Here is a 13,354-nt window from a genome sequence, read left to right as displayed (position 1 = left end):
TCGATTATGCCGGTAAAACCGATTTCCTGCGAAATTTCGGAAATACCAGCCAACAAAAATAACTTGCATATACATTACATATGTACTATACGGATCAGTACGTTATCGGCTTATTTATTATCACATCTATCGTGTAACCATGGTCTAGCGCCTTGTTTTCGTCTCAAGAAAAAAACATTGCCATGTTTTCTTTTTCGTGAACGGACGTGCGCGCACCTACGATATGATCGATGTTCTTTGATTTTTTTTCCTTATGTTAGATGGAACACATCGTAAGGAAACGAATCAGTTGTTTCTTGTTTCTTCCTTATATTATGTTGAACGGAGGAACGTACATGCAAGCTGCACCTTGAGCGGTTGTGCCGTATGGAATCAAATCATTACCAAACATTTTTTTTTCTATTCTAGCAGATCCTAACTTATTATTTAATGGTCCGACTGCTTGATTACGGGAGAACATATCCTCTACCTGATTTTCCTACCGGGATAGCTAGCGTACATGGTAGTCTTTTTCTAGCGTAGGATATTTGTAAAAATATCGTGTCAGATAGGTTACGCGAGTAATATTTTTTCATTACATCATAACAATAAATCTCTAATCTATCCTTCCATATTTTCTCTTCTTTTTTTTTTAGGTATATCGTGTCCCATGCTAGTTGTTGAGACGGCTCATTTTCTCACGTGACGATGCGCAATCATCCTTATAGTTGGTCGATATATATAAATATTTTACGTGTCCATCTACGTGACATGTTGTACATGACTCTAGTTTACGTAACATTGCTGGCTTTAAATCTTAACCATTACAATTAAGATCAATGGATCAAATAATTTAAGTACATGTGGATTAACGTGGTGTCTCATTTAAACATCGTTATTTTGCTTTTAGTATATAATAGATCAATGGATCAAATAATTTAAGTACATGTGGATTAACGTGGTGTCTCATTTAAACATCGTTATTTTGCTTTTAGTATATAATAGATAGATAGATTTGGATCTGATTATCTCACTTAGGGCATGTACAATGGTAGAGAAGGCATGCCTTCCCTTACCCCGCCACATCAGCTAGAGAAAGCATTAGATATAAGTCATACAATGCATTATCTCTTACATCCATCTCTAGCAATTAATATGATTAATTAAATTTTGGTAGGAAATTTATTGCTAAGGGGAGACATATATGATACAACGGAAAATCTATCTCTAAGCTGATCTGGCTATAAGCTAACGCCAGATCGCTCCTCCTGGCCGCGCGATTGGCATCCGATGGTCCGGAGCGTTCCGCCTGGCGCACCTGGTGGGGACCCACGTGCAGTATCTGTTGTTGGGTACCCGTAGCCCGAGCATTAAATTTTTCAAAATTAATTGCGGCCTGTCCGGGAGAGCGGCTTCATTTCCTCTTCCTCCCTCCTCGCATGCGTTCGTCCAGGTGCTCTGCCCCGTCCCCAAATCTGGCGATTGGGGTGGCCGCCGGAGTCGCCGTGGACGGATCTTACTCGCCGGATACATATTTTCGCACCAGGTTCGGTTCGCCCACTTCCATTGCTCTTCCGCACCGTCGCACACCTTCTCCCTGCTTCTAATTTTTTCCTCGGGTTCTCAGGTGGGTGCCATCCTTCGCCGTGGTTCTCATTTCTGGCCGATAGGAGTGGTCGTCGGAGTCGCCGTGGACGGATTATTACTCGCCGTAGTCTGATTTCGCCCTAGGTTGGTTTTCCGCCCCACTTCCGTTGCTGTCCCCGCATGAGTGCCTCTCGTTTCTGCTTGTTTTTCACCTCGGGGTTTTCTCAGGTGACATCCTTCTCCGTGGATCTACTCTTCGCGCTGCCGCCGGTGTTCTGGTCGTGTGTGGCCGCCGTTGTTGTCTGTTAATCCCGCCGTTGTTAACATCGCCGTCTCTCCGACAACATCCTCGACGTGATTTCCTCTGTCTCCGCCACAGTAAGGTACGCGTGGTTTCTGCGCAACATCCTAGTGCAGTTGATTTTTTAGGATGTTACTGTGTGGTCATTTAGAATTTGTGATGTCCGCATGTGATTTTTGTGCATCATATGGTATCAATTTTCGTGCTATAACATCCTAGTGCAGGGGATTTTTGAGGATGTTACTGTGTGGTCACTTAGGATTTTGTGATGTCCTCATGTGGTTTTTGTGCAACATATGGTAGCAATTTTCGTGCTATGACATCCTAGTGCAGGGAATTTTTGAGGATGTTACTATGTGGTCACTTAGGATTTGTGATGTCCTCATGTGTTTTGTGTGCAACACCTGGTAGCAAATTTGCTGCTATGACATCCTAGTGCAGGGGATTTTTGGGGATGTTACTGTGTGGTCACTTAGGATTTTGTGATGTCCTCATGTGTTTTGTGTGCAACATCAGGTAGCAAATTTGCTGCTATAACATCCTAGTGCAGGGGATTTTTGGGGATGTTTGCTATCTGGTCACTTAGGATTTTTGTGATATCCTCATGTGGTTTTTGTGCAACATCTGGTAGCAAATTTGCTGCTATGACATCCTAGTGCATGGGATTTTTTGGGGATGTTTGCTATCTGGTCACTTAGGATTTTTTCGATGTCATCATGTGGTTTGTGTGCAATATCTGGTAGAAAATTTGCTGCTATAACATCCTAGTGCAGCTAATTTTTGAGGATGTTTGCTATCTGGTCACTTAGGATTTTTGCGATGTCATCATGTGTATTTTTTGTGCAACATCTAGTAGCAATTTCATGTACTATAACATGCTACTGCAATTGATTTTTGAGGTTGTTGCTATCTGGTCAGTTAGGTTTTTCCGATGTCATCATGTGTTGTTTTGCAACATCTGGTAGCAAATGTTGTGTCTCAGTAACATCTGAATCATGATGACATCGTGTGGGTTGTGTGCAACATCTGGTAGCAAATGTTTTGTCTCAGTAACATCTGAATCAGAAACATATTTTCACACCAATTTTTTCAGTACATGCTAACTGACATTCCACTTGAAATATTTTCAAACCTTCTGCTATATATGTGACATCAGTGCACCATTTTTCCGCATATAGTAACATTTTTCTGCTAAGTGACATCTACACCTGTGTGGACATATGCTATTTCTTCCCCTAATAATTTCCACCTTGGCAATTTTCAACAGGCATCAATGACAAAGTCAAACAGTCATAGGAAAAACAAGTCTGGCAGAAAACACAGTAAGCTAAGCATTATGCGCAAGAAGCTTACATTGAAGCACAAGGTTTCAGCAATTCACTGTGAGCTACCAAGTGAAGGAGATGTATCTGTTGAAGCTATCCACGATGAAGTGAATGTTGTTGAAGAAGCTCAGTTACAAAATGAAGCAAATGTTGTTGAGGAAGAAGTAAAACCTGTGAAGGTGAGATAAAGAACCTACAACTTGTAGTACATCTCCATTTTTTACTATATGTTTTCCTATGGGGGAAGTGATGTACATGTTTTTCAGTAAGTCTTAATATATTCTTTTTGTTACTGCATTCCCAAAAAAATGTAAAATCATTCATACCCAAGACAGCGGGCTTTACCGCGGTAGTAGGCAAATTGGCAAATTCAGAAACTTATTGACTTTCCTTTCCAACTACAAGTTGTCTCTTAAAACAATATCATTTCATTTGACAAGTATTAATTTAAAACATAGACTGTATGTACATGTATAATTTCCTTTTCCAGTTTACTTAAAGGCATTTTTTGCATTTGTTCTAGGTGAAAAGGAAGAAATTACTACAGCGTGCATCCCCAATGAAGCTAGTGAGGTTATATCCTAGCATTACAGCTGATCAGATGACAATGATTAGGAATGCAGATTATGGTGGATTATTGGAAATCAAATGTTCAAAACTGCAACCTGAATTGTGCAAGTTTCTCATGGAAAGCTTTGATTCAGCATCATGCAGTTTGGTCTTCCCTGGGCGAGGTTCAATCCCTATTACTGAAGAATCTGTACAAAAGGTTATAGGAGTCCCACGTGGCAAGTTACAAGTATCATACGATCTAGTTCCAGATGCAATAAAGTTCATGAAAGAAGAGATTGGGTATGTAGGAAACCACCAGCCAACTATCAAATCTTTAGAAAAGAAACTTCTTACAATGAAGAAAGCTGACAGCCGGTACCTAAGATTGTTCATAACATAAGGGATGTGCTCCGTGCTAGCTCCTACTACAGGAGTACGCATTAGCCCGAGGATATACTCATCTTTTATTAACATCAAACAAGCAAAAAATCTGAATGTCTGCAAGTTTGTGATAACGATGATTCAGAAAGCAACTCAGTCAAGCTCAGAAAAGGCAATTCTAAAGTCATGCATGTTGTACATAATGGTAGCTTTTTCTGCTCCTAATTTGTTTTCCATTTGATCATTTTTATTTCATGCCTGGAAACAATGTCCTCTTTTATTTACAGATTTTCATTTTACATATGTTACATGTTAAATACCTAGATTCATTGCAACTAAATGATATGGATATCAGTGATGAAGGGACGCGTGTTTCAGTTTGGACAAACGCAATGATCACGAAAGCTATTAAGCAGGATACAGGAGCTGATGGTTCGTTCGGCAATGCACCGGTAAGTACATACAGAAATAGCATATGTAGTTAACTGTAGTTTTTTTTGCTTTTCAGCCAAACCATACGAATGTTCTCTGATAAATGTTCCTCTCTGTCTATGAATGTGAAGTTGAAACCTGAATATGCGTACACAAGTGCATCTGAATCAACTGAAAGAGATGTATCTGTTGAAAATTCAGAAGCTCATGGGCAGGATAAACTCAACGACCTAAGCAATAGGTCAACTGATAGGGATGAATCTATGGAGCAGTCACATACACTCGGACATGATGAAGACAACACATACCATCAAGACCAAAGCGACAACAAACATTTTGAAGAACCTGCCGATGATGAATGGAAGTATGGTGACATAAATGAAGAAGAGTTTGAAGATGACAAACCAGAAGCATATACTGGGGGGCAAAGCATACTTTTTGCAGACCCGGATGTTATTGATAGGTTCATCAGACACAATGTGCCATCTACCTGCACAGAGCAAGTAAGCATGAAACAAAATTTTGTTACTCTTTTTACGTCTCACCTAGAAAATAACACCCTCACTAAAGTAGAATAAAACTTTCATCTGAAAAAAACATGTACGCATTGGAGTTGAATGTTACCATCAGAGGATTCAATTTTGCAATTAATTACCATAGTTTTTTCTGCTTAAATCTTCCATGTTTTCAACCACCACTAGTAGAATAAAAGGAGTGCTACCCATCCCTTACATACAACTACCACCTGAATTAACATCCATGGAATTTGACATACATTTTTCCCTCTTATACAAGTGTGACACCAATTTAAACCAACTTTTCAGGAAAAAAACATCTGCACTAACAAGAACTTGGATTTTAACATAATTTTTGTAGTTAAATACTTTTTTTCATTGGATCTTAATTTCTTTAGTTTTACACATTGGTTCACATTCTTTAGGATGTATCATTCCCTGCAATTTTATTACTTCTGTACGAAATAATGCTGATAAAACTACTTACAAACTTACTGTCATTTGCAGGAAACCTATAGATTCAAAGAAGCAATTGAGTACGCTTGTCATGGTTTTGAAGCAAGCTTGCAGATGCTAGTTCGAAAGTTACCAGCCAGGCCAGAGAGTAAAAACAATCCAGATTTCACAGGTCAGCAAATCAGCTCGCAAGAAACACTGAGAAAAAGTAAAGATTCAGTAGCCACAAATGGTTTTTCCAAGCAGCAACCATCAACAACACATGATGAAAAAACCTTCAGGATGCATTCAGAAGGCTGTGTTTCTATGGGCAAAGACGAGGGCTGTGTTTCTATGGGCAAAGACGAGGGCTGTGCCAGCAAATCAGTACCAGATGGACACATAGAAGGATCTGAAGAAGAGTTGAAACAACATCCAGATGGCAATACTTTGACAGATATTGATGCCACTACCAAACCAGCGAGTCCACATGCATTAATCAAAGACCAAAGCATTCCAACTATGGGTCCTGCTGAAGATGATGCAGATATTGAGGTGAAAGAACATCCTGATGGCAATTTAGTGAAAGATGTCGAAAACACTAACAAAACGGTCATTCCACATACAGGGCCTGCTGCTGAACAAGCGTTCATCGAAGACCAAAGCATTCCACCCACAATTTCTGCTCAAGATGAGGCAGGCATTGAGCTGAAAGTTGACATATCAGATACTGTATACAAGAGCGCAGTGGATGATGTCAATCATGTAGGATGCAACAATGAAGATAAATCGAAATTATATTCTCTGGGTACACTTGTGGCAGAATATAAGCAGAAAAAGGGGGGAAATCAAGAAGTTGTTAGTGAGACCGGGACATCAACCATGAAGAATAACGGCATTATCACCAATTCAGACAAGCTGCCATCAACTCAAGCTGTCGATACTGGAATCTTGGAGCACAAAAATGTAACTTACCATCAACTATCAGGTGTCATGTTCGATGATGAAGATAGCTCAGTAAGCACTGAAGAGAAAAGAAGGATAGGCTTCATGCACTATGTAGGGTTCTCACACATTCACAAGTTAAGCATACCAATCCTTCAAGTTCCAGAGATATCTAACAGTGGGATTCAAGAAAATACATCTGAACTAAGGAGACAGATGTTTCAGGAATTGACAAACAAGCCAGATGTAGAAGTATCTTCTGGATTGGAATCACTAATTGATGGAAGCAAAACAACTGAGATGGATAAATTTTTGTTAGACATGGTGCCAAAAGTAGAAGCAAACAAACGGAAAAAGGTCTCGTTCGCACATGGACCAAGCAAGAAAATGAAAGAGGAATCAGTTTCTGTAGTTCCATCTCCATCCAGATACAGAACAAGATCTGCTGCCCACGAAGAAATGGCTTCAAGCCCACAGAAAGCGCAGGATCTAGGTGGAGTCCAAGTAAATACAGCAACAAAAGGAAGAACAATGATGCCAACAAAGACAACTCATCGCCATGTATCAAGTCCAAGTGACAGCAATTCTCGCAAACAAACAAGACATTCAACACTGAGCACTATGGCAACAGCAAAAACTGACGGAGAAATAGCAGGAAGTGATGGAAAAATTGAACCCAAGAAAGATGCAACTCCAAGTTCATCTGGAATCAAGACAACAACCAGTAGCATCCCAAGTTCAACAAAGTTCGACCCAATGAATAGGAAACTAAACTTCGACAGCACAGAATCTAAAAGGAGAATGCACGCAATGAGGATGGCTCCGGACCCACCACCTTTTGATCTAAGCACACCACCAGAAACTAATGATCAAGATGCATTAGTCGTCAACGAAGCTAACAAAGAAGTGGAGATAAAAGAAGCAGAAGCTATGGTTGCAGCACCACACATCAAGAAAAAAACAGATTCATCAAGGAGTATTACACCTGTGGTTCACGAATATCAAAAGAGAAATGTCAAAATAGGCCACTTAGCAAAATCGCCATTCGTCAACCTAGAATCCAAGGTCAACTACAATGTTTCCAAGTCTGTGCAAACTCTGTATAACATGGTGTGTGAGCATGGATGGAAGACTAGCTCACCGACGAATAAAGAAATAGTCATTGATACAACAAACTACTATTGCAACCTCGGGCAGTTGGCAGATTCAGTTGCACCAGGGAAGATGTTGATAAATACAGTAGCTGAGATTGGAATCCACATATTGACATTGGAGAACAAAAATCCTAAGAAATACATAATGCCACTACGTGTTGCTGTAAGTAAACAATCATCGAATTCTTGTTCTTACCATTTTTGTTCATGCACTTCCTTTGTCACCATTAATCCTACAGCATGTAATTCCTGCATCTCTTGTACAGAAATACCTCATTGATTCCCGATATGATTTAAAAGATGTTACAAGGTGTTTCGAGAACAGCCCAGCCAACAGACTTGATCACAAAGAAATTGTAAGTTCGCTAACTTCTAAACTGAATTTTTTAACTGAATTTTATACACCAGATGTGCCTGCACATTAAGCTGATTTTAAAAAAAAAACATACAGACAATAACATCCTTCTTCTAACAGGTTTGTTTCCCGACACTCGAGAAGTGGGCATGAACACCTACAAATTGTTCTGGACATTACTGGTTGGTTGTTCTAAACATAAAAGCAGAAAGATTCGAGATAATTGACTCGTTATCATCAAGGAAAAAGGGGGAAGCTCTTATGATGGAAGCATGTCACATGCTCATAGCGGGAATCAAGGTTATGTGGAAAAGAGAGTACGCAAAATCAAAAGTGCAAATCGCGAATTGGCCAATAGAAGTTATTGACAGTCCTCGTCAAACAAACACGTAAGACTTCTTGTTTTTGGTACTTGACAAGACAAATAGTTTACTGTTACATCTTATCGATATCTCAATATATGCTAACTATGTTCCTGATCCATATGCACACCTAGATACGATTGCGGTTTCTTTATGTTGAAGAACCTTGAGGAAAAACATGGAAGGATGGTTTCATCATTCACACAGAAGGACTTGCCAAACATCAGAAAACTATACACTGACAAATGGCTCCGCGCGGAGAACAAAGCACCTTGGGGGTTATACATCTAGGTCTGCTTTCTTGTTGTTAAGGTGATGAAGCTGCTTCTCCTCATTTTTTTACAGAACAATTTAACTGAGAAATGGAAAATTGAATCAAGCAATTACATCTGGAATTTCTTCTCATTTATGTTTTACTGCAATTTTTTGCAAATTTAATCAAGCAAGAATGGGAAAACGCATTTCATGAAATAAGCAGGAACAAAACATTTCCTTAGAACATAGATGTCCTTGAAATGATCATTATCAACAACATCATGTTTTTGGATCATTTCAGCCCATCTAGTTTCAAATTCTTCTTCAGTAACACTGTAGTCAATAACATCATTGAAATCCCTCCTCAAGTCTTCTCTTTTTGCTGCCATAGGACCAATTTTTTCCTGAACCTTCTGCATGATATGCCATCTGCAGTTCCGGTGAATGGTGTCAGGGAATACCATCTCAATTGCAGTCCTCATAGCTACATCCTGGTAAGTAATGATGTTCAGAAGGTGCAAACCATCCATTGCTACTAAGAATGTCCGGAATAGCCACTCAAAGTTCGAAACCCTCTCATTCCTCAGGAAAACACAACCAAGCTGTATGGACTAACCATATCTATTGATTCCGGTGAATGGTGCGCAAGGCATATTATACTGATTAGTCGTGAAGGTTGTGTCAAACGATATGCAATCATTGTACAGCTTGTACACATCTCTTGCTGCACCATCAACCCAAAAGATGTTTGATGACCCACAAGTATAGGGGGTGTATCGTAGTACTTTCGATAAATAAGAGTGTCGAACCCAACGAGGAGCAGAAGGTGTTGACAAGCAGTTTCGATGAAGGATTCACTGTAAATGCTCACAGACAAGTTTTCAAGGGGTTTTGATATAGCAGATAAATAAAATACAAGTAAGTAAAATGCGGGAATAATAATTGCAGCAAGTGGCCCAATCCTTTTTAGCACAAAGGACAAGCCGGTTTGTTTACTTATGATGACCAAACGTTCTTGAGGACACACGGGGATTGACAAGGTATTGCCTTGTCAATGCCTATGGATTGTAGGCTAGGGTTTAGTTAGAAGTAGAGGGCAAGTAGATCTCGAAGGTTTCAGCCGAAAAGTACTCGACGACTATGAAAACTAGGGTTTGCAGACAATGATTCGATTGATTCTTCGTCCCTCGACTCCCCCTTTATATAGGAGGTGGAGTCGAAGGATTCGTGTTGTACAAGTTTACAGAGTTCGGGACGGTTTCTAACTCATCCCGCCAGATTACAAGTAACACTTCCTATTACAACTCTATTTCTTCCTTAAACGCATCTTGGGCTCCCGAATCTTCTTATTCTTCGGGTAGTGGGCCTTCAATAAACCCCGGGTACTATATTCGGCAGGCCCATTTGGGATGCCTATGTCAGTAGCCCCCGAGATTTTGCTTGAATTGTAAAGTCAGGGAAAATCTCCACTGTTTATTTTTACCCGAAAGCCTTAACTTTCTATATTTCTTCTCATAAAATTCTATATTGTACAGGGATATTGGTAATTGGGGCTAGTTCATCTGACGGATCAGGTACTAGTTAACTGCTCTAGTGGCAATCCGCAAAAACCTACTTCAAAATCACGTCCCCGGACATGATCTCGGGATACTGGTGTAAACTTCGACAGGTGCCGCTTAAGGTCTTACCATTCTGTCGAGTCCCAGTCAAATTTATCGGGTACCTAACGCGTCCGTTAGGATTTTTCTTCGTATCTGTTGATACGGATAAAAGTAGCAGAGCGCAGTCTTTGGCGATGCCACGCCCAGCAGAATGGATTCTGGGGTCTTACCTTCGCAAATTTGCGGCATTCAGAAATTGATCGCAACTTTGGCGTTCTGAGAATATATTGTCGAGTGCTTTTCCGGCTGCTGGAATGGCACATTTTATTGAGTCAAATATGACTTATATTGTTCTCCCGATGGGAGTATATGTAGAGTTAATTATAACTCGAAATATACTCTCTTGCTCTTCTATTTTTCCTTTGTTAATTTCATCGGGCACGCGAACAGCGTTCCCGATGGGAGTAGCCCCCGAGGCTACAACCAAGAACTTGTGCTTGGTTGTAGGCTCAACATTTTAGTTCACCTTGTCGCTATATTTTCATTACTTTCCAATATGATCTCTTTCTTCTTCTCTCTCTTTTTTTATCTCTTGGGTGCGCGAACAGCGCTCCCGATGGGAATAGCCCCCGAGGCTACAGCCAAGGACTTGTGCTTGGTTGTAGGCTCCCGCAATTTCTATATTTGTCATACTCGAAAATTTACTTTTTTCTGAAGTAGCCCCCGAGCATTTGGGCAAAAACTTGTATTTGATCAAAGGCTCCCGAAGTATTGAATAATTCTTTCTGTCGCCACTTTTCTTTTATTTTTCTTGTCGACATACTTCCCTTAATCAAATTTACTTCATCCTTCTCTAATAGTCGTGAGTTCTCTGCCCTGTGGGTCCATTGCTTCGACCACGTTGACACGTCGTGCAAGTGGGGGACACACGTCCTCCACTTTTTCTGGCGCACGTACGGTAACGCCTATCTCAGTAAAAATACCTTTTTACCCTTGTTTCTAGAAGATCTATTCTCACCACACGATTTCTCCATCCAACGGCACGCTGCTTCACCCGATTCTTATATAAACCTTTCTTCAACCTCCGTTCATCCCCTCGCTTGCGCCGCTCATCTGTTCCCCTTCGCAAAACTTCTCCTGCGCCCGAATCTCTCCAAGCTTCCGCACTCACAGACCTTACTCTGCCCATTGCCGTTGATGCCACCGCGCACGCGACTCACTCGCCACAGCACTCCGGAATCCAAGATGGCTGCCGAGGATCTTGAGTGGGAGAGATCCAAAATCTCCAACCAAGACACCAACATGCTGAAGAGGCTTGGCCTCATGAAGAAGGAGGACGCCATCCGCTTCCCCAGCGAAGAAAGCTACCCCAAGCCTCCAATGGAGTACCGGGTTAGTTTTGTTGATCATCTAATCCGCGGCCTTTCGACCCCAATCCATGATTTCCTCCGCGGCCTTCTTTTCGTTTATGGGATTCAACTACACCAGTTGACTCCCAATTCCATCCTTCACATTTCTATTTTCATCACGCTTTGCGAGTGCTTCCTTGGAATCACTCCTAATTGGATTCTTTGGAAACGAATTTTCTGCCTCCGCCGCAATGGCTCCCACAACGTCACTTATAACATAGGTGGCGTTGTAATCTGTGTTCGTACTGATGTCGACTATTTCGACGTCAAATTTCCTGACTCTGTCCAAGGATGGCGCAAAAAGTGGCTCTACATTCACGAAGAAAGCGCCAATTCTGTGGAGCACAACATAGTTCCTTTTGACGGAAGTGCCAGGATTCAGCGTCGCCGTTCCTGGGATGCCGAAGCTTCTGAAGAAGAGAAAAAGGCGACAGAGGCGCTCATGGCTCGTATCCATCATCTTCAAAACACTCGAGGCAAAGAGCTATCTGGTGTTCAAATTACTGCCTACTTCCTTAGGATTAGAGTGCAGCCTCTTCAGGCTCGCAAAAATCCCCTTTGGACGTATTCTGGTGAAAATGACGCCAACAGAGTTTCCAGTGATCTTTCTGTAAAGGACCTGGAAAAATTGGTTCGAAGAATTTCTCGATTAGGCAAGAAGGATCCTATTCCCTCCTCCTGTCGAGTGGAACCATACAGTGCTTCCAATCCTCTTCCCGAGGTATTTTGTCTTCTCGAATTTCTATCTTGTTCTGAACTGTTCCTTGTATCTTATTGCAGTGGTATCTCACTTATTCTCTTTTGTCACTATTTCCTTGTAGAATCATCCTACTATGGCTTCCCTTCCTCCTCTTCCTGAGGATGGAGAGGTCGAAGAAAGAGCCGTTGTCGATGATGACAACCAGGAGACCCCCTCTTTTGTTAATGAACCCGCAGATTCTCGAAAATCTGCGGGATCTACTGAGAAGGATGCTGCCTCTGAAGGTACAACATGTGCAGTGTTTCCCTTGGGTCACCCGGAGGTGGTTTAGATGCAAGGATAAAAGCATGTGTCGCCATATACCCAGCCTCTGGTGTCTTAGGGATGATGTTTCCTCTTGTATCTATCGACATAAAGGACATGTCGAGGTTTTGAACCAAGTGCTCTCTTTCCGCTTCGGGTATGTGTTGCAGTCTTGACCTTGCTCTGTTCCGCGCCTCCCGATGGCTATCACCCGTAGTTCTAGATTGTCGACTTAGATCTGCCCTTCTCCGGCGGGATGCGTAAGCTGCCTCCTTTCTCCTGTTCAACTCAGCTGTCTGTTTTTCCAATTCCCTGGCAGCTCGTGCGAGCCTATATTGATATGCTTGCAATTCTTCTGGTGTGGCTGTGGTAGCCATTGGTTCTGTGCCGTTCATAGCTCTCGCAGCTCTGTCCCACGCTGCTTGTGAAAGTTGAACTCTATCTCGCGGCTCTGGCCCGACGTATTTGTTGCCCAAGCCTTGTCGCAGATTGGAGGGATCGACGTATGGATTTCCCAAACTGTCGAAAGCCTCAGATGTCTCTTCTTGATTTTCAATGGCGTAAATCTGATGATACTTTGTACTCAGATCTATGTTGGGTTTGGTGACATCGTCGTTGAGATTGATGAAGACCTTGCCCACTGTCAAAGATTTGTCGATGAAGTCGTAACTGTCGACATTGCTTGAACCATCGCTTATATATGAATCCACAGATGACTCAAACGACATGTCGTTGAAGATCTTGGCGAGTTTCTCTCTTGCTC

The 13,354-nt window shown here is 41.5% G+C and overlaps 1 protein-coding gene across 1 annotated transcript; it reads left to right on the top strand.

Annotated features, from left to right (window-relative positions):
* Positions 1-11,082: 11,082 nt before the first annotated feature.
* On the top strand, positions 11,083-12,619 carry LOC139837822 (uncharacterized). The gene is made up of 2 exons (XM_071827113.1): positions 11,083-12,309; positions 12,410-12,619. Exons 1-2 carry the CDS (start codon positions 11,377-11,379, stop codon positions 12,617-12,619), a joined length of 1,143 nt encoding a protein of 380 aa, XP_071683214.1. The 5' UTR covers positions 11,083-11,376.
* Positions 12,620-13,354: the final 735 nt, after the last annotated feature.

The sequence above is a fragment of the Lolium perenne genome, chromosome 3, assembly GCF_019359855.2.
Source record: "Lolium perenne isolate Kyuss_39 chromosome 3, Kyuss_2.0, whole genome shotgun sequence".
In the NCBI taxonomy this organism is placed as follows: Eukaryota; Viridiplantae; Streptophyta; class Magnoliopsida; order Poales; family Poaceae; genus Lolium; species Lolium perenne.
Note: the sequence above shows the minus strand (reverse complement) of the source record. Positions and strands in the feature narration are given on the sequence as shown.